This window comes from Coregonus clupeaformis, chromosome 1, assembly GCF_020615455.1.
Source record: "Coregonus clupeaformis isolate EN_2021a chromosome 1, ASM2061545v1, whole genome shotgun sequence".
In the NCBI taxonomy this organism is placed as follows: domain Eukaryota; kingdom Metazoa; phylum Chordata; class Actinopteri; order Salmoniformes; family Salmonidae; genus Coregonus; species Coregonus clupeaformis.
In genome coordinates this window covers 95,429,819-95,455,422 of record NC_059192.1, presented here as the reverse complement: position 1 = coordinate 95,455,422, position 25,604 = coordinate 95,429,819, and the positions used below count along the sequence as shown (strand labels likewise).

The 25,604-nt window shown below is 48.7% G+C and overlaps 1 protein-coding gene across 4 annotated transcripts in view; it reads left to right on the top strand.

The window, feature by feature from the left end:
* The window catches only part of LOC121577848 (protein TANC2), a 151,487-nt gene that overhangs the window by 106,939 nt on the left and 18,944 nt on the right, over positions 1 to 25,604 (top strand). For all 4 annotated transcript variants that reach the window (XR_006002689.2, XR_006002686.2, XM_041891806.2 and 1 more), the window contains 7 exons: positions 4,002 to 4,238; positions 5,407 to 5,595; positions 5,885 to 5,978; positions 13,055 to 13,188; positions 13,303 to 13,426; positions 13,633 to 13,808; positions 14,042 to 14,174. Coding sequence is in view for 2 of the 4 variants with exons in the window: in XM_041891806.2 (XP_041747740.1) it covers positions 4,002 to 4,238; positions 5,407 to 5,595; positions 5,885 to 5,978; positions 13,055 to 13,188; positions 13,303 to 13,426; positions 13,633 to 13,808; positions 14,042 to 14,174 (1,087 nt within the window). In the remaining 2 variants the exon portion in view is untranslated. The remainder of the gene's footprint in view (positions 1 to 4,001; positions 4,239 to 5,406; positions 5,596 to 5,884; positions 5,979 to 13,054; positions 13,189 to 13,302; positions 13,427 to 13,632; positions 13,809 to 14,041; positions 14,175 to 25,604) is intronic.

Genomic DNA, 25,604 nt, shown 5'->3' with positions numbered 1-25,604 from the left:
TACCCTCTACACTCCTAACATCAAGGTACTGCTTTAACCTCTACACTACTAACATCAAGGTACTGCTTTACCCTCGACACTCCTAACATCAAGGTACTGCTTTAACCTCTACACTCCTAACATCAAGGTACTGCTTTACCATCGACACTCCTAACATCAAGGTACTGCTTTACCCTCTACACTCCTAACATCAAAGTACTGCTTTACCCTCTACACTCCTAACATCAAGGTTCTGCTTTACCCTCTACACTCCTAACATCAAGGTTCTGCTTTACCCTCTACACTCCTAACATCAAGGTACTGCTTTAACCTCTACACTCCTAACATCAAGGTACTGCTTTAACCTCTACACTACTAACATCAAGGTACTGCTTTACCCTCGACACTCCTAACATCAAGGTACTGCTTTAACCTCTACACTCCTAACATCAAGGTACTGCTTTACCATCGACACTCCTAACATCAAGGTACTGCTTTACCCTCTACACTCCTAACATCAAAGTACTGCTTTACCCTCTACACTCCTAACATCAAGGTTCTGCTTTACCCTCTACACTCCTAACATCAAGGTTCTGCTTTACCCTCTACACTCCTAACATCAAAGTACTGCTTTACCCTCTACACTCCTAACATCAAGGTTCTGCTTTACCCTCTACACTCCTAACATCAAGGTATTGATTTACCCTCAACACTCCTAACATCAAGGTAACTTACTGCTTTACCCTCTACACTCCTAACATCAAGGTAACTTACTGCTTTACCCTCACACTCCTAACATCAAGGTACTGCTTTACCCTCTACACTCCTAACATCAAGGTACTGCTTTACCCTCGACACTCCTAACATCAAGGTACTGCTTTACCCTCTACACTCCTAACATCAAGGTACTGCTTTACCCTCTACACTCCTAACATCAAGGTACTGCTTTACCCTCGACACTCCTAACATCAAGTTACTGCTTTACCCTCTACACTCCTAACATCAAGGTACTGCTTTACCCTCAACACTCCTAACATCAAGGTACTGCTTTACCCTCTACACTCCTAACATCAAAGTACTGCTTTACCCTCTACACTCCTAACATCAAGGTACTGCTTTACCCTCTACACTCCTAACATCAAGGTACTGCTTTACCCTCTACACTCCTAACATCAAGGTACTGCTTTACCCTCTACACTCCTAACATCAAGGTACTGCTTAACCCTCTACACTCCTAACATCAAGGTACTGCTTTACCCTCTACACTCCTAACATCAAGGTACTGCTTTACCCTCTACACTCCTAACATCAATGTAACTTACTGCTTTACCCTTGACACTCCTAACATCAAGGTACTGCTTTACCCTCTTTGCTCCTAACGTCAAGGTACTGCTTTACCCTCTACACTCCTAACATCAAGGTACTGCTTTACCCTCTACACTCCTAACATCAAGGTTCTGCTTTACCCTCTACACTCCTAACATCAAGGTTCTGCTTTACCCTCTACACTCCTAACATCAAGGTACTGCTTTAACCTCTACACTCCTAACATCAAGGTACTGCTTTAACCTCTACACTACTAACATCAAGGTACTGCTTTACCCTCGACACTCCTAACATCAAGGTACTGCTTTAACCTCTACACTCCTAACATCAAGGTACTGCTTTACCATCGACACTCCTAACATCAAGGTACTGCTTTACCCTCTACACTCCTAACATCAAAGTACTGCTTTACCCTCTACACTCCTAACATCAAGGTTCTGCTTTACCCTCTACACTCCTAACATCAAGGTTCTGCTTTACCCTCTACACTCCTAACATCAAGGTACTGCTTTACCCTCTACACTCCTAACATCAAGGTTCTGCTTTACCCTCTACACTCCTAACATCAAGGTATTGATTTACCCTCAACACTCCTAACATCAAGGTAACTTACTGCTTTACCCTCTACACTCCTAACATCAAGGTAACTTACTGCTTTACCCTCTACACTCCTAACATCAAGGTACTGCTTTACCCTCTACACTCCTAACATCAAGGTACTGCTTTACCCTCGACACTCCTAACATCAAGGTACTGCTTTACCCTCTACACTCCTAACATCAAGGTACTGCTTTACCCTCTACACTCCTAACATCAAGGTACTGCTTTACCCTCGACACTCCTAACATCAAGTTACTGCTTTACCCTCTACACTCCTAACATCAAGGTACTGCTTTACCCTCAACACTCCTAACATCAAGGTACTGCTTTACCCTCTACACTCCTAACATCAAAGTACTGCTTTACCCTCTACACTCCTAACATCAAGGTACTGCTTTACCCTCTACACTCCTAACATCAAGGTACTGCTTTACCCTCTACACTCCTAACATCAAGGTACTGCTTCACCCTCTACACTCCTAACATCAAGGTACTGCTTAACCCTCTACACTCCTAACATCAAGGTACTGCTTTACCCTCTACACTCCTAACATCAAGGTACTGCTTTACCCTCTACACTCCTAACATCAATGTAACTTACTGCTTTACCCTTGACACTCCTAACATCAAGGTACTGCTTTACCCTCTTTGCTCCTAACGTCAAGGTACTGCTTTACCCTCTACACTCCTAACATCAAGGTACTGCTTTACCCTCTACACTCCTAACATCAATGTACTGCTTTACCCTCTACACTCCTAACATCAAGGTACTGCTTTACCCTCTACACTCCTAACATCAAGGTACTGCTTTACCCTCGACACTCCTAACATCAAGGTACTGCTTTACCCTCGACACTCCTAACATCAAGGTACTGCTTTACCCTCTACACTCCTATCATCAAGGTAACTTACTGCTTTACCCTTTACACTCCTAACATCAAGGTAACTTACTGCTTTACCCTCGAGACTCCTAACATCAAGGTACTGCTTAACCCTCTACACTCCTAACATCAAGGTACTGCTTTACCCTCGACACTCCTAACATCGAGTTAATTTACTCCTTTACCCTCAACACTCCTAACATCAATGTAACTTACTGCTTTACCCTCTACACTCCTAACATCAAGGTAATTTACTGCTTTACCCTAGAGACTACTAACATCAAGGTACTGCTTTACCCTCTACACTCCTAACATCAAGGTACTGCTTTACCCTCTAAACTCCTAACATCAAGGTACTGCTTTACCCTCGAGACTCCTAACATCAAGGTACTGCTTTACCCTCTACACTCCTAACATCAAGGTACTGCTTTACCCTCTAAACTCCTAACATCAAGGTACTGCTTTACCCTCTACACTCCTAACATCAAGGTACTGCTTTACCCTCGAGACTCCTAACATCATGGTACTGCTTTACCCTCTACCCTCCTAACATCAAGGTACTGCTTTACCCTCGAGACTCCTAACATCAAGGTACTGCTTTACCCTCTACACTCCTAACATCAAGGTACTGCTTTACCCTCTACACTCCTAACATCAAGGTACTGCTTTACCCTCTACACTCCTAACATCAAAGTACTGCTTTACCCTCTACACTCCTAACATCAAGGTTCTGCTTTACCCTCTAAACTCCTAACATCAAGGTACTGCTTTACCCTCGAGACTCCTAACATCAAGGTACTGCTTTACCCTCTACACTCCTAACATCAAAGTACTGCTTTACCCTCTACACTCCTAACATCAAGGTACTGCTTTACCCTCTAAACTCCTAACATCAAGGTACTGCTTTACCCTCGACACTCCTAACATCAAGGTACTGCTTTACCCTCTACTCTCCTAACATCAAGGTACTGCTTTACCCTTGACACTCCTAACAACAAGGTACTGCTTTACCCTCTACACTCCTAACATCAAGGTACTGCTTTACCCTTGACACTTCTAACATCAAGGTAACTTACTGCTTTGCCCAACCAACTCCATTGTATTCCAAACCAGGTTCATCGTCTGAAGGGCTGTTCCTACTGATAAATGAAATGTACTTTCTCTACAGTTGTTTTTCTCTGTCTATAACACTGTGTAAAATCTGTGTGTGCCCAGGTGAGCCGGTTGCTGATGCTCGGCGGTGCCAACGTGAACTACCGGACGGAGGTGTTGAACAATGCCCCGGTGCTGTGTGTGCATGCCCACCTGGGTTACATAGATATGGTGGAGCTGCTGTTGGAGTATGGGGCCTCTGTAGACCAGCCCTCTGAGAGCCTTCTCACCCCACTGGGCTATGCTGCCTCCGGGGGACACATGGCTATAGTCACCACACTGTGTCTAAGAAGAGCCAAGGTGAGAGGGGAAGAGGAGGGAGAGAGCGAGAGAGAGAAGGGTGAGGAGGGAGAGAGGGGGAGGGAAGAGAGAGAGGAGGGAGAGGGGGGGAAGAGAGAGAAAAGTGAGAGGGAAGAGAGACGGGGGAGGGAAGAGGGAGAGAGGGAAGAGCGAGAGAGGAGTGGTGGGAGAGGGAGGGGAGGGAAGAGAGAGAGGGGAGAGGAGGGAGAGGGAGGGGAGAGAGGAGGGAGAGAGGGGGAGGGAAGAGAGAGAGGGGAGGAAAGAGAGAGGGGAGAGGAGGGAGAGTGGAGGGAGGGAAGAGAGAGAGGGGAGGAAAGAGAGAGGGGAGAGGAGGGAGGGAAGAGAGAGAGAGGGGAGAGGGGAGAGGGATGGGAGAGGAAGAAGAGGGTGGAGGGAAAAGAAAGGGGAGAGGAGGCAGAGAGGGGGAGGGAAGAGAGAGAGCAGAGAGGAGGGAGAGAGGGGGAGGGATGAGGGGAGAGGAGGGAGAGAGGGGGAGGGAAGAGAGAGCAGAGAGGAGGGAGAGAGGGGGAATGGAAGAGAGAGGGGGGGGTGGGAAGAGGGAGAGATGGGGGAGAGGGAGGGAGAGAGAGGGGAGGGAAGAAATAGAGAGTGGAGAGGAGGGAGAGAGGGGGGAGGGAGAGAGAGGGGGAGACAGAAGAGGGAGAGAGGGGGAGAGGGAAGAGCGAGAGAGGGGAGAGGAGGGAGAGAGGGGGATGGAAGAGAGAGGGGAGAGAGGGAGGGAGGGAGGGGGAGAGGAAGAGAGAGAGAGGGGAGAGGAGAGAGAGGGGTAGGGAAGAGAGAGAGGAGGGAGAGAGGGGGAGGAAAGAAAGAGAGAGGGGAGAGGGAAGAGAGGAGGAGGGGGAGAGGAGGGAGAGGGGTAGGGAAGAGAGAGAGGAGAAGGAGAGAGGGGGAGGAAAGAAAGAGAGAGGGGAGAGGGAAGAGAGGAGAGGAGGGGGGAGAGGAGGGAGAGAGGGGGAGGGAAGAGAGAGAGGAGAGAGTGGGGAGGGAAAAGAAAGAGAAGGAGACAGAGTATGTTTGTAGATTAATCTCTATCTTAATCTTTATCTATCTTCTGAGGACGAATGGGGATTGACCAACTTTGTGTGTGCTTGCATATGTGCTTCTGTGTGTGTGTGAATTGTGTGTGTGTGTGTGTGTCCATCAACAGGTGGACCACCTAGATAAGAATAGTCAGTGTGCCGTGGTGCATGCAGCTCTCAGGGGCCAGATGGAGGTCGTCAAGTTCCTCATCCAGTGGGACTGGGCCATGGGACAACCACAACAACAACGAGCCTTCAGCAAGAGCCACGCCGTCCAGCAAGCCCTCATCGCTGCAGCTAGCATGGGATACACAGAGGTAGGCCTTTCCTCACTGAGAATCTCCTTACCTGGGGATACTGTAGCTTCGTCATTTATCCTCTGCTCTTCTCCTGCTGTCAGCATAATGCTAGGCACCAACCTCACTTACTCAGCTGACAGTTTTCTACAGCTAGGAATAAGTATTTTATTTTTTAGACTTCTGGGTAATTTCCCTGCAGTTCAACTCTCTGCGATCCTACCAGTATTGCATGCCACTCACAATAACAATTGATTTTTCAGTTGTTTGTGTTTTTTGGAGGTGTAAAATGTATCGTTATTTCCACCAGATTGTGTCCTACCTGCTGGACCTACCAGAGAAGGATGAGGAGGAGGTGGAACGAGCTCAGATTAACAACTTTGACACCCTGTGGGGAGAGACAGGTACGCTACAGCCTCTCGTTATGTGCTTGTTAAAAAGGTCTTCAGATATAGTCCGCAGCCTTGTGGAGATTTCGGCCTACATCAAGCGTTAACCAGCGATAGCCGACATCTGCATAGCTGATGTTTTGGTGCTGTCATAGATGGAACTGTCAAATCGGTGAGCAGCTGCTCTTGTTTAATTTCACCAAGCCACACCCATCTCACTCACGTTAGAAGTTCAGAAGGACAAAGTTAGGCTATATAGAAATAATGATGCTGAAATTAAACATCATTAAACAAAATATTGAGGATTTATATCATCGTAATGGAGGTGTAGATTATGCCAGGTGCCGCTTGTGAATTTGAGTGCTCTGCAGTTCCACCTCCGACACTGTCAAAACAACTGCTATGCGGATGTCGGCTAAAGCGTATCTGATTGAATCTGACAGTGCTGTTTCCTTAGGGGGAATCATTATGCGTCAGTTGAATTTTAAGCCGATGCTTAGTCTGGGCTAAGCTGAGATGTGGATGGATGTCATGATTGCTTAGACATACTGTAGGACGGGATGCTTGCTGTACGTGTTTACTATAGGAGTTTAGATCACTACACACAGAGAGAGAGAAGGAGCGAGAGGGAGAGAGAGAGAGAGAGAGAGAGAGAGAGAGAGAGAGAGACAATAAGTCTACCATCAAACCATTCTATTAATGCCACATAATACAGTCATTGTTTCATTCTGCAGTCTAGCCTACTAGCTATCTATAGCTATATACAGTATTTACTGGTAGCCTATTTATATTAAACATTGGAACTCAGAATCCGGTCTCATCACTCATAGGCTTACCAGTGTTCACAGAAGGGGGGTCGCTTTCATGAGCGCTGCTGGGCCTCAGGCAGTCATCAGCTTAGTTTTCTGGGAGAGGAGGAGGAGAAAGAGGGCGGTACTCTCACTAGAGGAACTGTCACTATTCTGGAGGGGAGGAGAAGGAGGGCGGTACTCTCACTGGAGGAACTGTCACTATTCTGGAGGAGAGGAGGAGGAGTTAACTCTCACTAGAGGAACTGTCACTATTCTGGAGGAGAGGAGAAGGAGGGACTCTCACTGGAGGAAATGTCACTATTCTGGAGGAGAGGAGAAGGAGGGCGATACTCTCACTAGAGGAACTGTCACTATTCTGGAGGAGAGGAGAAAGAGGGCGGTACTCTCACTAGAGGAACTGTCACTATTCTGGAGGGGAGGAGAAGGAGGTACTCTCACTGGAGGAACTGTCACTATTCTGGAGGAGAGGAGAAGGAGGGCGGTACTCTCACTAGAGGAACTGTCACTATTCTGGAGGAGAGGAGAAGGAGGACTGTCACTCACTAGAGGAACTGTCACTATTCTGGAGGGGAGGAGAAGGAGGGCGGTACTCTCACTAGAGGAACTGTCACTATTCTGGAGGAGAGGAGAAGGAGGGACTCTCACTGGAGGAAATGTCAGTGTTCTGGAGGAGAGGAGAAGGAGGGACTCTCACTAGAGGAACTGTCACTATTCTGGAGGAGAGGAGAAGGAGGGCGGTACTCTCACTAGAGGAACTGTCACTATTCTGGAGGAGAGGAGAAGGAGGGCGGTACTCTCACTAGAGGAACTGTCACTATTCTGGAGGGGAGGAGAAGGAGGGCGGTACTCTCACTAGAGGAACTGTCACTATTCTGGAGGAGAGGAGAAGGAGGGCTGTACTCTCACTGGAGGAACTGTCACTATTCTGGAGGGGAGGAGAAAGAGGGCGGAACTCTCACTGGAGGAACTGTCACTATTCATGAGGAGAGGAGATGGAGGTACTCTCACTAGAGGAACTGTCACTATTCTGGAGGAGAAGAGGAGGGCGGTACTCTCACTGGAGGAACTGTCAGTATTCTGGAGGAGAGGTGAAGGAGGTTGGTACCCTCACTATAGAAACTGTCACTATTCTGGAGGAGAAAGAGGGCGGAACTCTCACTGGAGGAACTGTCACTATTCATGAGGAGAGGAGATGGAGGTACTCTCACTAGAGGAACTGTCACTATTCTGTGGGGGAGGAGAAGGAGGGACTCTGACTAGAGAAACTGTCACTTTTCTGGAGGAGAGGAGAAGGAGGACTGTCACTCACTAGAGGAACTGTCACTATTCTGGAGGAGAGGAGAAGGAGGGCGGTACTCTCACTAGAGGATCTGTCACTATTCTGGAGGAGAAGAGGAGGGCGGTACTCTCACTAGAGGAACTGTCACTATTCTGGAGGAGAGGAGAAGGAGGGCGGTACTCTCAATAGAGGATCTGTCACTATTCTGGAGGAGAAGAGGAGGGCGGTACTCTCACTGGAGGACCTGTCAGTATTCTGGAGGAGAGGTGAAGGAGGGCGGTACTCTCACTAGTTGAACTGTCACTATTCTGAAGGGGAGGAGAAGGAGGACTGTCACTCACTAGAGGAACTGTCACTATTCTGGAGGAGAGGAGAAGGAGGGCGGTACTCTCACTAGAGGATCTGTCACTATTCTGGAGGGGAGGAGATGGAGGTACTCTCACTGGAGGAAATGTCAGTGTTTTGGAGGAGAGGAGAAGGAGGGCGGTACTCTCACTAGAGGAACTGTCATTATTCTGGAGGGGAGGAGAAGGAGGGCCTCTCACTAGAGGAACTGTCACTATTCTGGAGGAGTTGAGAAGGAGGGAAGTATTCTCAATATTGAAACTGTCACTATTATGGAGGAGAGGAGAAGGAGGGCGGTACTCTCACTAGAGGAACTGTCACTATTCTGGAGGGGAGGAGAAAGAGGGAGGTACTCTCACTAGAGGAACTGTCAGTATTCTGGAGGAGTTGAGAAGGAGGGCGGTACTCTCAATATTGTGTGAAACTGTCACTATTCTGGAGGGGAGGAGAAGGAGGGACTCTGACTAGAGGAACTGTCACTTTTCTGGAGGAGAGGAGAAGGAGGACTGTCACTCACTGGAGGACCTGTCAGTATTCTGGAGGAGAGGTCAAGGAGGGCGGTACTCTCACTAGAGGAACTGTCACTATTCTGGAGGAGAGGAGAAGGAGGTACTCTCACTAGAGGAACTGTCACTATTCTGGAGGAGAGGAGAAGGAGGTACTCTCACTAGAGGAACTGTCACTATTCTGGAGGGGAGGAGAAGGAGGACTGTCACTCACTAGAGGAACTGTCACTATTCTGGAGGAGAGGAGGAGGAGTTAACTCTCACTAGAGGAACTGTCACTATTCTGGAGGAGAGGAGAAGGAGGGCGGTACTCTCACTAGAGGAACTGTCACTATTCTGGAGGAGAGGAGAAGGAGGTTACTCTCACTAGAGGAACTGTCACTATTCTGGAGGAGAGCAGAAGGAGGACTGTCACTCACTAGAGGAACTATCACTATTCTGGAGGGAGGAGAAGGAGGGCAGTACTCTCACTAGAGGAACTGTCACTATTCTGGAGGAGAGGAGAAGGAGGGCGGTACTCTCACTGGAGGAACTGTCACTATTCTGGAGGGGAGGAGAAAGAGGGCGGAACTCTCACTGGAGGAACTGTCACTATTCATGAGGAGAGGAGATGGAGGTACTCTCTCTAGAGGATCTGTCACTATTCTGGAGGAGAAGAGGAGGGCGGAACTCTCACTGGAGGAACTGTCACTATTCATGAGGAGAGGAGATGGAGGTACTCTCACTAGAGGAACTGTCACTATTCTGGAGGGGAGGAGAAGGAGGGACTCTGACTAGAGAAACTGTCACTTTTCTGGAGGAGAGGAGAAGGAGGACTGTCACTCACTAGAGGAACTGTCACTATTCTGGAGGAGAGGAGAAGGAGGGCGGTACTCTCAATAGAGGATCTGTCACTATTCTGGAGGAGAAGAGGAAGGCGGTACTCTCACTGGAGGACCTGTCAGTATTCTGGAGGAGAGGTGAAGGAGGGCGGTACTCTCACTAGTTGAACTGTCACTATTCTGAAGGGGAGGAGAAGGAGGACTGTCACTCACTAGAGGAACTGTCACTATTCTGGAGGAGAGGAGAAGGAGGGCGGTACTCTCACTAGAGGATCTGTCACTATTCTGGAGGGGAGGAGAAGGAGGGACTCTCACTGGAGGAACTGTCACTATTCTGGAGGAGTTGAGAAGGAGGGCAGTATTCTCAATATTGAAACTGTCACTATTACGCAGGAGAGGAGAAGGAGGGCGGTACTCTCACTATAGAAACTGTCACTATTCTGGAGGAGAAAGAGGGCGGAACTCTCACTGGAGGAACTGTCACTATTCATGAGGAAAGGAGATGGAGGTACTCTCACTAGAGGAACTGTCACTATTCTGGAGGAGAAGAGGAGGAGGTACTCTCACTAGAGGAACTGTCAGTATTCTGGAGGAGTTGAGAAGGAGGGCAGTATTCTCAATATTGAAACTGTCACTATTCTGGAGGGGAGGAGAAGGAGGGACTCTGACTAGAGGAACTGTCACTTTTCTGGAGGAGAGGAGAAGGAGGACTGTCACTCACTGGAGGACCTGTCAGTATTCTGGAGGAGAGGTGAAGGAGGGCGGTACTCTCACTAGAGGAACTGTCACTATTCTGGAGGAGAGGAGAAGGAGGTACTCTCACTAGAGGAACTGTCACTATTCTGGAGGGGAGGAGAAGGAGGACTGTCACTCACTAGAGGAACTGTCACTATTCTGGAGGAGAGGAGAAGGAGGGCGGTACTCTCACTAGAGGAACTGTCACTATTCTGGAGGAGAGGAGAAGGAGGGCGGTACTCTCACTAGAGGAACTGTCACTATTCCGGAGGAGAGGAGAAGGAGGGCGGTACTCTCACTAGAGGAACTGTCACTATTCTGGAGGAGAGGAGAAGGAGGACTGTCACTCACTAGAGGAACTGTCACTATTCTGGAGGAGAGGAGAAGGAGGGCGGTACTCTCACTAGATGAACTGTCACTATTCTGGAGGGGAGGAGAATGAGGTACTCTCACTAGAGGAACTGTCACTATTCTGGAGGAGAGGAGAAGGAGGGCGGTACTCTCACTGGAGGAACTGTCACTATTCTGGAGGGGAGGAGAAGGAGGGCGGTACCCTCACTAGATGAACTGTCACTATTCTGGAGGAGAGGAGAAGGAGGGACTCTCACTAGAGGAACTGTCACTATTCTGGAGTGGAGGAGAAGGAGGACTGTCACTCACTAGAGGAACTTTCACTATTCTGGAGGAGAGGAGAAGGAGGACGCTATTCTCACTTGAGGAACTGTCATTATTCTGGAGGAGTTGAGAAGGAGTTAACTCTCACTAGAGGAACTGTCACTATTCTGGAGGAGAGTAGAAGGAGGACTGTCACTCTCACTAGAGGAACTGTCACTATTCTGGAGGAGAGGAGAAGGAGGAGGAGCTAGTCCTCTGTCATTGCCGAGCCGGGGCAGTGAGGTCTCTGTCTGGACTGGGAGGTTGCTAGTGCTATCTGCGTCATAACTAGGCCTACTAGCTTCCACCTGCCATGGTGTTTCGTCAGTCGAGGATGAGGTGGTAGCTTTGCTGATGTGGTTATTTTCGGTAATTGATCAGATAAAGCTTTTTTAGGGTGTTTTTATGCACCACTTGATCTTACCTTTTGTTTATCAATCTTGAACACCCATTCACCCTCCATCCCAGTCCCACCTGAACAGCCCACTCACTCTCCATCCCAGTCCCACCTGAACAGCCCACTCACTCTCCATCCCAGTCCCACCTGAACAGCCCACTCACTCCCCATCCCTGTCCCACCTGAACAGCCCACTCACTCTCCATCCCAGTCCCACCTGAGTAGCCCACTCACTCTCCATCCCAGTCCCACCTGAACAGCCCACTCACTCTCCATCCCAGTCCCACCTGAACAGCCCACTCATTCTCCATCCTAGTCCCACCTGAACAGCCCACTCACTCTCCATCCCTGTCCCACCTGAACAGCCCACTCACTCTCCATCCCAGTCCCACCTAAACAGCCCACTCATTCTCCATCCTAGTCCCACCTGAACAGCCCACTCACTCTCCATCCCAGTCCCACCTGAACAGCCCACTCATTCTCCATCCTAGTCCCACCTGAACAGCCCACTCACTCTCCATCCCAGTCCCACCTGAACAGCCCACTCATTCTCCATCCTAGTCCCACCTGAACAGCCCACTCATTCTCCATCCCAGTCCCACCTGAACAGCCCACTCATTCTCCATCCTAGTCCCATCTGAACAGCCCACTCATTCTCCATCCCAGTCCCACCTGAACAGCCCACTCATTCTCATCCTAGTCCCACCTGAACAGCCCACTCATTCTCCATCCTAGTCCCACCTGAACAACCCACTCATTTTCATCCTAGTCCCACCTGAACAGCCCACTCATTCTCCATCCCAGTCCCACCTGAACAGCCCACTCACTCTCCATCCCAGTCCCACATTGAACAGCCCACTCATTCTCCATCCCAGTCCCACCTGAACAGCCCACTCACTCTCCATCCCAGTCCCACCTGAACAGCCCACTCACTCTCCATCCCAGTCCCACCTGAACAGCCCACTCACTCTCCATCCCAGTCCCACCTGAACAGCCCACTCACTCTCCATCCCAGTCCCACCTGAACAGCCCACTCACTCTCCATCCCAGTCCCACCTGAACAGCCCACTCACTCTCCAGCCCAGTCCCACCTGAACAGCCCACTCACTCTCCATCCTAATCCCACCTGAACAGCCCACTCACTCTCCATCCCAGTCCCATCTGATTCACCTAACTTTTGAACTTCATAGCCAATTAGGTGAGGAGGCTAAGGCGGGCTGCTGCAGGCACAGCTGGGAAATAGGCTAATTAGATGCATGAAAACTACACTGAGAGTGCAAAACATTAGGAACACCTGCTTGTATGACATCAAAGCGGTATTTATTATACAATGTTTTGTCCAGTCAGTGTATAACTCCTGTATGTTGTGTTGTATAATACATGTCCCTGTGTTTCCTTAGGATCCACTTCCTATACAATCTGCATACTAACACATGACAAACACACAATAACTGTCAGTCTTAGAATGATCAAGTGTAAAAAATGGAAAAGACTGTTGTATACAGTGGGTGATCCCTGTGTGTCCCTCTCCTCTTCCTGTAGCTCTGACGGCAGCATCGGGCCGGGGGAAGCTAGACGTCTGCAGGCTGCTGCTGGAGCAGGGAGCAGCAGTGGCTCAGTCCAACAGACGAGGCATCTTACCCCTGTTCAGTGCTGTCCGACAGGGAAACTGGCAGGTGAGACTGTTTTTGACCCAAACACTTCATCAGATGAAGAGAGATCAAACGGCCATGTTGACAGAAACAGGCTGTTGTGTGCTAGATGGTGACGATAGTGTTGTCCTCTCTCAGATCGTGGACCTTCTCGAGACTCATGGAGCGGACGTGAACCTGGCAGACAAGCAGAGCCGAACCCCTCTGATGATGGCTGCATCAGAGGGTCACCTGGTCACTGTGGAGTTCCTACTGGCACATGGTGAGGGTCAGGAGGAGACAACAACATCCACTCATTCCATTTACGTTATCTGTGACCTGCTGTCCATTATAAACCGCAAACTCTCAAGAACCCTTTTTTCATCCTTATTTTGTTAAACACAATCCCCAAAGCATTGACAGTACTTTATTTTACCAATTGACCTTTGACTCCCAATGCTGACCTCTAACACCTGACCCCTCTGCCAGGTGCGTCCTTGCCTCTGATGGACAAGGAGGGGTTAACGGCTCTGAGCTGGGCGTGTATGAAGGGACACCTGCCCGTGGTGCGCTGTCTGGTGGAGCGGGGGGCTGCTACGGACCATGCTGATAAGAACGGACGCACGCCCCTCGACCTGGCCGCCTTCTACGGGGACTCAGAGATGGTGAGTGGACGTACAACATTAAGAACAAAATGTGTTCAAGTATACTGTATGTTCAAGTATAGTTATATTTGTGTATATTTTGCTAGCAGTAACTCTCCCTTAATGGTAGTACCATCCTATGATCCTACTCTGATGAAGATCATTTTAATTACTACATTTCTCCCTCCTCCCCCCTGTCCTCTCTCCTCCCCCCTGTTCTCCCTCCTCCCCCCGTCTGCTGTCTGTCCTCTCAGGTCCAGTTCTTAGTGGACCAGGGGGCGATGATAGAGCATGTGGACTACAGTGGGATGCGTCCTCTGGACCGGGCCGTGGGCTGCAGGAACACCTCTGTGGTGGTCGCCCTGCTCAAGAATGGAGCCAAGATAGGTATGGAGAATGGACTTAGTGTTAGACTGGAGGCCAATAGATTTTGGGCAGGGGCTGTTCCCAAATGTCACCCAATGGGCCCTGGTCAAAAGTGGTGCACTGTGGGGAATAGGGTGCCATTCGAGTCGCAGCCAGGATTTGTATGTAGACAGTGAATGAAATACCTCTCCTGGAAAATAACCCCCTTCTCTCCATAGTGCAACAGTTTGGATATTTTGACTGTGGAAAATTGGAGATAAAAAATGACACTTGACTATCTGATGTTGAGACACAATTCATAGACTATCCATGCTGCAGTAGTTTGACACAGCAATACAGAATCTGCGTCCTAAATGGCAACCTATTTTTTATATAGTGCACTACTATTGACCAGAAGTCAATATACAGAATACTGGGCCATTTGGGACGCAACTTGTTACGGTCTCTTTGGAGCTGAGCTAACAGCTGAACCCCACTGCTGCTGATGATGAACCATACTGCAGCTCTTCTCTGTTCTCTCTGGCTAGTCACTCAGACCTGTAGATCTCTGTGTTGTTCTGCTGTTACCCCCTGTAGTCTTTCTCTGTTCTCTCTGGCTAGTCACTCCTCAGACCTGTAGATCTCTGTGTTGTTCTGCTGTCACCCCCTGTAGTCTTTCTCTGTTCTCTCTGGCTAGTCACTCCTCAGATCTGTATATCTCTGTGTTGTTCTGCTGTTACCTCCTGTAGTCTTTCTCTGTCCTCTCTGGCTAGTCACTCCTCAGATCTGTAGATATCTGTGTTGTTCTCCTGTCACCTCATGTAGTCTTTTTCTGTTCTTTCTGGCTAGTCACTCCTCAGATCTGTAGATCTCTGTGTTGTTCTGCTGTCATCCCCCTGTAGTCTTTCTCTGTTCTCTCTGGCTAGTCACTCAGACCTGTAGATCTCTGTGTTGTTCTGCTGTTACCCCCTGTAGTCTTTCTCTGTTCTCTCTGGCTAGTCACTCAGATCTGTATATCTCTGTGTTGTTCTGCTGTTACCCCCTGTAGTCTTTCTCTGTTCTCTCTGGCTAGTCACTCCTCAGATCTGTAGATCTCTGTGTTGTTCTGCTGACACCTCCTGTAGTCTAGCTCTGTTCTCTCTGGCTAGTCACTCCTCAGATCTGTAGATCTCTGTGTTGTTCTGCTGTCACCTCCTGTAGTCTTTCTCTGTTCTCTCTGGCTAGTCACTCCTCAGATCTGTAGATCTCTGTGTTGTTCTGCTGTCACCTCCTGTAGTCTTTCTCTGTTCTCTCTGGCTAGTCACTCCTCAGATCTGTAGATATCTGTGTTGTTCTGCTGTCTCCTCCTGTAGTCTTTCTCTGTTCTCTCTGGCTAGTCACTCCTCAGATCTGTAGATCTCTGTGTTGTTCTGCTGTAACCTCCTGTAGTCTTTCTCTGTTCTCTCTGGCTAGTCACTCCTCAGATCTGTAGATCTCTGTGTTGTTCTGCTGTTACCTCCTGTAGTCTTTCTCTGTTCTCTCTGGCTAGTCACTCCTCAGATCTGTAGATCTCTGTGTTGTTCTGCTGTCACCTCCTGTAGTCTTTCTCTGTTCTCTCTGGCTAGTCACTCCTCAGATCTGTAGATCTCTGTGTTGTTCTGCTGTCACCTCCTGTAGTCTTTCTCTGTTCTCTCTTGCTAGTTACTCCTCAGATATGTAGATCTCTGTGTTGTTCTGCTGTCTCCTCCTGTAGTCTTTCTCTGTTCTCTCTTGCTAGTCACTCCTCAGATCTGTAGATCTCTGTGTTGTTCTGCTGTAACCTCCTGTAGTCTTTCTCTGTTCTCTCTGGCTAGTCACTCCTCAGATCTGTAGATCTCTGTGTTGTTCTGCTGTCACCTCCTGTAGTCTTTCTCTGTTCTCTCTGGCTAGTCACTCCTCAGATCTGTAGATCTCTGTGTTGTTCTGCTGTCATCCTCCTGTAGTCTTTCTCTGTCCTCTCTGGCTAGTCACTCCTCTGATCTGTAGATATCTGTGTTGTTCTCCTGTCACCTCCTGTAGTCTTTTTCTGTTCTTTCTGGCTAGTCACTACTCAGATCTGTAGATATCTGTGTTGTTCTGCTGTCATCCCCCTGTAGTCTTTCTCTGTTCTCTCTGGCTAGTCACTCCTCAGATCTGTAGATATCTGTGTTGTTCTGCTGTTACCCCCTGTAGTCTTTCTCTGTTCTCTCTGGCTAGTCACTCAGATCTGTATATCTCTGTGTTGTTCTGCTGTTACCCCCTGTATTCTTTCTCTGTTCTCTCTGGCTAGTCACTCCTCAGATCTGTAGATCTCTGTGTTGTTCTGCTGACACCTCCTGTAGTCTAGCTCTGTTCTCTCTGGCTAGTCAATCCTCAGATCTGTAGATCTCTGTGTTGTTCTGCTGTCACCTCCTGTAGTCTTTCTCTGTTCTCTCTGGCTAGTGTGACGTCACGAGAGGCTACACAGCTTTCAGCGGGATTGCTCAAGTAGTGCCAGGAGACAAGGTTCAAACAAAACAAGGATTTTATTATAGGTCTTGGGAAATTAACGAAAATATAACCAAATTCTGTTCTCTTGTGGCTCTTTAAGGGTTAACAGTTCAGGGATGTCTCTTCCACATCCAAAATCATAATTCTCACTCGCTCAGATAACTTTTCCCCAGCCTTACTGTATTCCACGTTGCAGCTAGTGGCCAACCCAGCAAAAAGTCCTTCCAAATGTCTCTCACGTATTTCCACAGGTGCATATATCCAAAGGTGAGTATTTCCCAAAGGTAAGTATCTCCAAATCCTTATATTCCTCATGGAAGTGGACGTGCAGCACTCTTGTCCTCCAGAGAGCCCAGGTTGGAGACTGTGTCTCTTCCCTTCCCAAACCTTCAGCTCATCAGCTCCTTATTTGTTTCAGCTGCGTGGGAAGATTGGCCATAGAGGGGTGGAGTTCCCGACCATACCAGCAGATGGAGCCATAGCTGTCTGGGTTTGCAGCCACCTCAGGGGGATGTAACGTCCCTCCAGGACACAGCCTCTCGTGACATCACACATCCCCCTCCTCGGGACCGACGTCCTCGTCGGGTAAAGGCAGCGAAGAAGGCATCACGCCGAGAGGGCGTCCGCATTGCCGTGGTGCTTGCCAGCCTGCTCTCTCTTCAACTCCTCCCACCTCTAGGACCAGGGACTCAGCCTCCTGTTGTCTCTCCTTGAGTTTCTTACTGAACGCATCAGCCTTGGTTTTAGCAGAGTTTAGCTTCTGTTGAGCAGCTTTCAGTTCCTTCTCTCTCTCTGCCTCCGCATTCTTCATCTTGTTCTCCAACACCTTGTACTTCTCCTCTGCCTTCTTCTGGACCTCCTTACTACTGCGCAGGGTCTCCTCACACTCCTCGATGGTCCTGCGCAGCCTCTCCAGCTCCTCCTGTTGCTTAGGGAAGGAGCTCTGTTGGAGTTTAGCCTGGAGGATATCTAACTCTTCTGTCTTCATGTCTAACTGTTGCTTTAACAAACGATACCTCTCAGCAGTCCCCTTCAGACCAGACAGTTCTTTGTCCAGATTCTGTAGCTCCGTCTCTGTGTCGGTCTGGGCACTTGCCATCCCTATCAGAGCCCGGGCGGGAGTGAGTAACTCGGAGGATTGCACCGGAGCCTTCCCAGGATGAGTCTTGCCTCTCCGTTTCCGAGGTACTCGGGTTATCCTCTCCTGAGACTCTCTCCAGAGTGGGTAAAAGGCTGGGCAGTCTCGTCCAATTAGGACAGGAGACGGGGGGGAATCAACCACCCCCGCCAGTCGTGTGTATGGTTCCCCGTGTGCTGGTCATTGCGAAGTTCAGTAACGGGGTATTCTCTTGTGTCCCCATGGACACAGGAAACTGGGAGGACTTTCCCGGGGTCAGACACGTTGGGCCCACTAAATCCTTACGCACCAGGGTGGCCCGGCTACCAGAATCCAGTAAGGCCTCCACATCATGGTGATTCACAGTTACCGGGCAGGTGGGGGGTCGATCTGGGCCGCCATCTACGACTCCCAAGAGCGAGGCAAACGGTGTGTGGGTGCTGAGCTGGAGGACTCCGCAGTGGGCATAGGTTCATCGGCTGGTTTCCCACACTGCCAGGAGATATGTCCCATCTCCCCACACCGGTAACACTGTCGAAGTTTCCCCTCCTGGTGTACTCTTCTTGGACCCGCCTGGTTTCTGGCTCCCCTGGAGCCGGGATAAGTCCTGACGTGGCTGGGTTCGAGACCTTGGGGTCCTTTGGACGGGTTCTTCCCATTTGTGGTGGGGCCGCACTCCTGGGGTCTTTTCGGAAGCATTCAGCATCTCCGCTGTGGCCTGGTACTTTTCCACAGCTTCCACGGTCAGATCAGCCGTGGTCAAGGCCTGTTGACTGATGAACCGTTTTGCCTCATAAGGCAGGGCGCGTGAGGTAACGATCCACCACAACGGCCTCCACCACCGCTGCTGTATTCCTCTGCGGATCCAGCCATTTCCTTGCGATTCGGACAAGTTCATGCATCTGCGCCCGGGGAGGTTGGTCTGGTTGGAAGGTCCAGCTGTGAAAGCGCTGGGCCATACCAAACTTTGTGAGTCCATATCTGCTGAGGATCTCAGACTTCAGGGCATCATAGTCAGTAACCTGGTCAGGGCCCAGGTCCCGGACAGCATTCAGCGATTCCCCGGTTAGAAGGGGGCTAACAGACCAACCCACTGTTGCTTGGGCCAGGCTTCCCTAGTGGCCGTGGCCTCAAATGCATGCAGGTATGCCTCAATGTCATCGGTAGCTCCCATCTTAGATATAAGTCACTTTCCTTTATTGGGCGGGTATTTTGGACCACCCTCTGTCTCTGCAACTGCAATTCCTCTGCCTTCAGAAGGTTGGCTTTCTTTTGCTCCTCCAAGAGAGCCACGTTTGCTTGCATCTGGGCTTGCTGGCCAGCAACAAGGGCTTTCAATATGTCCTCCATTTCAGTCGGCGGGGAGCCTACGGCCAACTTGGAAAACTGGGTGATCAAACCTTGGGTATCCTCCTCTGACATGCACTATTAACGCTTAGCGTGCCTGTATTCTCCACCATCTGTGACGTCACGAGAGGCTACACAGCTTTCAGCGGGATTGCTCAAGTAGTGCCAGAGACAAGGTTCAAACAAAACAAGGATTTTATTATAGGTCTTGGGAAATTAACGAAAATATAACCAAATTCTGTTCTCTTGTGGCTCTTTAAGGGTTAACAGTTCAGGGATGTCTCTTCACATCCAAAATCATACTTCTCACTCGCTCAGATAACTTTTCCCCAGCCTTACTGTATTCCACGTTGCAGCTAGTGGCCAACCCAGCAAAAAGTCCTTCCAAATGTCTCTCACGTATTTCCACAGGTGCATATATCCAAAGGTGAGTATTTCCCAAAGGTAAGTATCTCCAAATCCTTATATTCCTCATGGAAGTGGACGTGCAGCACTCTTGTCCTCCAGAGAGCCCAGGTTGGAGACTGTGTCTCTTCCCTTCCCAAACCTTCAGCTCATCAGCTCCTTATTTGTTTCAGCTGCGTGGGAAGATTGGCCATAGAGGGGTGGAGTTCCCGACCATACCAGCAGATGGAGCCATAGCTGTCTGGGTTTGCAGCCACCTCAGGGGGATGTAACGTCCCTCCAGGACACAGCCTCTCGTGACATCACACTAGTCACTCCTCAGATCTGTAGATCTCTGTGTTGTTTTTCTGTTACCTCCTGTAGTCTTTCTCTGTTCTCTCTGGCTAGTCACTCCTCAGATCTGTAGATCTCTGTGTTGTTCTGCTGTTACCTCCTGTAGTCTTTCTCTGTTCTCTCTGGCTAGTCACTCCTCAGATCTGTAGATCTCTGTGTTGTTTTTCTGTTACCTCCTGTAGTCTTTCTCTGTTCTCTCTGGCTAGTCACTCCTCAGATCTGTAGATCTCTGTGTTGTTCTGCTGTTACCCCCTGTAGTCTTTCTCTGTTCTCTCTGGCTAGTCACTCCTCAGATCTGTAGATCTCTGTGTTGTTCTGCTGTCATCCCCCTGTAGTCTTTCTCTGTTCTCTCTGGCTAGTCACTCCTCAGATCTGTAGATCTCTGTGTTGTTCTGCTGTCATCCCCCTGTAGTCTTTCTCTGTCCTCTCTGGCTAGTCACTCATCAGATCTGTAGATCTCTGTGTTGTTCTTCTGTCACCCCCTGTTGTCTTTCTCTGTTCTCTCTGGCTAGTCACTCATCAGATCTGTAGATCTCTGTGTTGTTCTTCTGTCACCCCCTGTTGTCTTTCTCTGTTCTCTCTGTCTAGTCACTCCTCAGATCTGTAGATCTCTGTGTTGTTCTGCTGTTACCTCCTGTAGTCTTTCTCTGTTCTCTCTGGCTAGTCACTCCTCAGATCTGTAGATCTCTGTGTTGTTCTGCTGTAACCTCCTGTAGTCTTTCTCTGTTCTCTCTGGCTTTTCACTCCTCAGATCTGTAGATCTCTGTGTTGTTCTGCTGTTACCTCCTGTAGTCTTTCTCTGTCCTCTCTGGCTAGTCACTCCTCAGATCTGTAGATCTCTGTGTTGTTCTGCTGTCATCCCCCTGTAGTCTTTCTCTGTTCTCTCTGGCTAGTCACACCTCAGATCTGTAGATCTCTGTGTTTTTCTGCTGTTACCCCCTGTAGTCTTTCTCTGTTCTCTCTGGCTAGTCACTCAGATCTGTATATCTCTGTGTTGTTCTGCTGTTACCCCCTGTATTCTTTCTCTGTTCTCTCTGGCTAGTCACTCCTCAGATCTGTAGATCTCTGTGTTGTTCTGCTGTCACCTCCTGTAGTCTTTCTCTGTTCTCTCTGGCTAGTCAATCCTCAGATCTGTAGATCTCTGTGTTGTTCTGCTGTCACCTCCTGCAGTCTTTCTCTGTTCTCTCTGGCTAGTCACTCCTCAGATCTGTAGATCTCTGTGTTGTTCTGCTATTACCTCCTGTAGTCTTTCTCTGTTCTCTCTGGCTAGTCACTCCTCAGATCTGTAGATCTCTGTGTTGTTTTTCTGTTACCTCCTGTAGTCTTTCTCTGTTCTCTCTGGCTAGTCACTCCTCAGATCTGTAGATCTCTGTGTTGTTCTGCTGTTACCCCCTGTAGTCTTTCTCTGTTCTCTCTGGCTAGTCACTCCTCAGATCTGTAGATCTCTGTGTTGTTCTGCTCTCTTCCCCCTGTAGTCTTTCTCTGTTCTCTCTGGCTAGTCACTCCTCAGATCTGTAGATCTCTGTGTTGTTCTAATGTCATCCCCCTGTAGTCTTTCTCTGTCCTCTCTGGCTAGTCACTCATCAGATATGTAGATCTCTGTGTTGTTCTTCTGTCACCCCCTGTTGTCTTTCTCTGTTCTCTCTGTCTAGTCACTCCTCAGATCTATAGATCTCTGTGTTGTTCTGCTGTCACCTCCTGTAGTCTTTCTCTGTTCTCTCTGGCTAGTCACTCCTCAGATCTGTAGATCTCTGTGTTGTTCTGCTGTTACCTCCTGTAGTCTTTCTCTGTTCTCTCTGGCTAGTCACTCCTCAGATCTGTAGATCTCTGTGTTGTTCTGCTGTTACCCCCTGTAGTCTTTCTCTGTTCTCTCTGGCTAGTCACTCCTCAGATCTGTAGATCTCTGTGTTGTTCTGCTGTTACCTCCTGTAGTCTTTCTCTGTTCTCTCTGGCTAGTCACTCCTCAGATCTGTAGATCTCTGTGTTGTTCTGCTGTTACCCCCTGTAGTCTTTCTCTGTTCTCTCTGGCTAGTCACTCAGATCTGTATATCTCTGTGTTGTTCTGCTGTTACCCCCTGTATTCTTTCTCTGTTCTCTCTGGCTAGTCACTCCTCAGATCTGTAGATCTCTGTGTTGTTCTGCTGACACCTCCTGTAGTCTAGCTCTGTTCTCTCTGGCTAGTCAATCCTCAGATCTGTAGATCTCTGTGTTGTTCTGCTGTCACCTCCTGTAGTCTTTCTCTGTTCTCTCTGGCTAGTCACTCCTCAGATCTGTAGATCTCTGTGTTGTTCTGCTGTCACCTCCTGTAGTCTTTCTCTGTTCTCTCTGGCTAGTCACTCCTCAGATCTGTAGATCTCTGTGTTGTTTTTCTGTTACCTCCTGTAGTCTTTCTCTGTTCTCTCTGGCTAGTCACTCCTCAGATCTGTAGATCTCTGTGTTGTTCTGCTGTAACCTCCCTGTAGTCTTTCTCTGTTCTCTCTGGCTAGTCACTCCTCAGATCTGTAGATCTCTGTGTTGTTCTGCTGTAACCCCCTGTAGTCTTTCTCTGTTCTCTCTGGCTAGTCACTCCTCAGATCTGTAGATCTCTGTGTTGTTCTGCTGTCACCTCCTGTAGTCTTTCTCTGTTCTCTCTGGCTAGTCACTCCTCAGATCTGTAGATCTCTGTGTTGTTCTGCTATCACCTCCTGTAGTCTTTCTCTGTTCTCTCTTGCTAGTTACTCCTCAGATATGTAGATCTCTGTGTTGTTCTGCTGTCTCCTCCTGTAGTCTTTCTCTGTTCTCTCTGGCTAGTCACTCCTCAGATCTGTAGATCTCTGTGTTGTTCTGCTGTAACCTCCTGTAGTCTTTCTCTGTTCTCTCTGGCTAGTCACTCCTCAGATCTGTAGATCTCTGTGTTGTTCTGCTGTTACCTCCTGTAGTCTTTCTCTGTTCTCTCTGGCTAGTCACTCCTCAGATCTGTAGATCTCTGTGTTGTTCTGCTGTCATCCCCCTGTAGTCTTTCTCTGTTCTCTCTGGCTAGTCACTCCTCAGATCTGTAGATATCTGTGTTGTTCTGCTGTTACCCCCTGTAGTCTTTCTCTGTTCTCTCTGGCTAGTCACTCCTCAGATCTGTATATCTCTGTGTTGTTCTGCTGTTACCCCCTGTATTCTTTCTCTGTTCTCTCTGGCTAGTCACTCCTCAGATCTGTAGATCTCTGTGTTGTTCTGCTGACACCTCCTGTAGTCTTTCTCTGTTCTCTCTGGCTAGTCACTCCTCAGATCTGTAGATCTCTGTGTTGTTCTGCTGTCACCTCCCTGTAGTCTTTCTCTGTTCTCTCTGGCTAGTCACTCCTCAGATCTGTAGATCTCTGTGTTGTTTTTCTGTTACCTCCTGTAGTCTTTCTCTGTTCTCTCTGGCTAGTCACTCCTCAGATCTGTAGATCTCTGTGTTGTTCTGCTGTCACCTCCTGTAGTCTTTCTCTGTTCTCTCTGGCTAGTCACTCCTCAGATCTGTAGATCTCTGTGTTGTTCTGCTGTTACCTCCTGTAGTCTTTCTCTGTTCTCTCTGGCTAGTCACTCCTCAGATCTGTAGATCTCTGTGTTGTTCTGCTGTTACCTCCTGTAGTCTTTCTCTGTTCTCTCTGGCTAGTCACTCCTCAGATCTGTAGATCTCTGTGTTGTTCTGCTGTCATCCCCCTGTAGTCTTTCTCTGTTCTCTCTGGCTAGTCACTCCTCAGATCTGTAGATCTCTGTGTTGTTCTGCTGTCACCCCCTGTAGTCTTTCTCTGTCCTCTCTGGCTAGTCACTCCTCAGATCTGTAGATCTCTGTGTTGTTCTTCTGTCACCCCCTGTTGTCTTTCTCTGTTCTCTCTGGCTAGTCACTCCTCAGATCTGTAGATCTCTGTGTTGTTCTTCTGTCATCCCCCTGTAGTCTTTCTCTGTTCTCTCTGGCTAGTCACTCCTCAGATCTGTAGATCTCTGTGTTGTTCTGCTGTTACCTCCTGTAGTCTTTCTCTGTTCTCTCTGGCTAGTCACTCCTCAGATCTGTAGATCTCTGTGTTGTTCTGCTGTTACCTCCTGTAGTCTTTCTCTGTTCTCTCTGGCTAGTCACTCCTCAGATCTGTAGATCTCTGTGTTGTTCTGCTGTTACCTCCTGTAGTCTTTCTCTGTTCTCTCTGGCTAGTCACTCCTCAGATCTGTAGATCTCTGTGTTGTTCTGCTGTCATCCCCCTGTAGTCTTTCTCTGTTCTCTCTGGCTAGTCACTCCTCAGATCTGTAGATCTCTGTGTTGTTCTGCTGTTACCCCCTGTAGTCTTTCTCTGTTCTCTCTGGCTAGTCACTCAGATCTGTATATCTCTGTGTTGTTCTGCTGTTACCCCCTGTATTCTTTCTCTGTTCTCTCTGGCTAGTCACTCCTCAGATCTGTAGATCTCTGTGTTGTTCTGCTGACACCTCCTGTAGTCTAGCTCTGTTCTCTCTGGCTAGTCAATCCTCAGATCTGTAGATCTCTGTGTTGTTCTGCTGTCACCTCCTGTAGTCTTTCTCTGTTCTCTCTGGCTAGTCACTCCTCAGATCTGTAGATCTCTGTGTTGTTCTGCTGTTACCTCCTGTAGTCTTTCTCTGTTCTCTCTGGCTAGTCACTCCTCAGATCTGTAGATCTCTGTGTTGTTCTGCTGTTACCTCCTGTAGTCTTTCTCTGTTCTCTCTGGCTAGTCACTCCTCAGATCTGTAGATCTCTGTGTTGTTCTGCTGTTACCCCCTGTAGTCTTTCTCTGTTCTCTCTGGCTAGTCACTCCTCAGATCTGTAGATCTCTGTGTTGTTCTGCTGTCATCCCCCTGTAGTCTTTCTCTGTTCTCTCTGGCTAGTCACTCCTCAGATCTGTAGATCTCTGTGTTGTTCTGCTGTCATCCCCCTGTAGTCTTTCTCTGTCCTCTCTGGCTAGTCACTCATCAGATCTGTAGATCTCTGTGTTGTTCTTCTGTCACCCCCTGTTGTCTTTCTCTGTTCTCTCTGTCTAGTCACTCCTCAGATCTGTAGATCTCTGTGTTGTTCTGCTGTCATCCCCCTGTAGTCTTTCTCTGTTCTCTCTGGCTAGTCACTCCTCAGATCTGTAGATCTCTGTGTTGTTCTGCTGTTACCTCCTGTAGTCTTTCTCTGTTCTCTCTGGCTAGTCACTCCTCAGATCTGTAGATCTCTGTGTTGTTCTGCTGTTACCCCCTGTAGTCTTTCTCTGTTCTCTCTGGCTAGTCACTCCTCAGATCTGTAGATCTCTGTGTTGTTCTGCTGTTACCTCCTGTAGTCTTTCTCTGTTCTCTCTGGCTAGTCACTCCTCAGATCTGTAGATCTCTGTGTTGTTCTGCTGTCACCCCCCTGTAGTCTTTCTCTGTTCTCTCTGGCTAGTCACTCCTCAGATCTGTAGATCTCTGTGTTGTTCTGCTGTTACCCCCTGTATTCTTTCTCTGTTCTCTCTGGCTAGTCACTCCTCAGATCTGTAGATCTCTGTGTTGTTCTGCTGTCACCTCCTGTAGTCTTTCTCTGTTCTCTCTGGCTAGTCACTCCTCAGATCTGTAGATCTCTGTGTTGTTCTGCTGTCACCTCCTGTAGTCTTTCTCTGTTCTCTCTGGCTAGTCACTCCTCAGATCTGTAGATCTCTGTGTTGTTCTGCTGTTACCTCCTGTAGTCTTTCTCTGTTCTCTCTGGCTAGTCACTCCTCAGATCTGTAGATCTCTGTGTTGTTCTGCTGTCTACCCTCCTGTAGTCTTTCTCTGTTCTCTCTGGCTAGTCACTCCTCAGATCTGTAGAT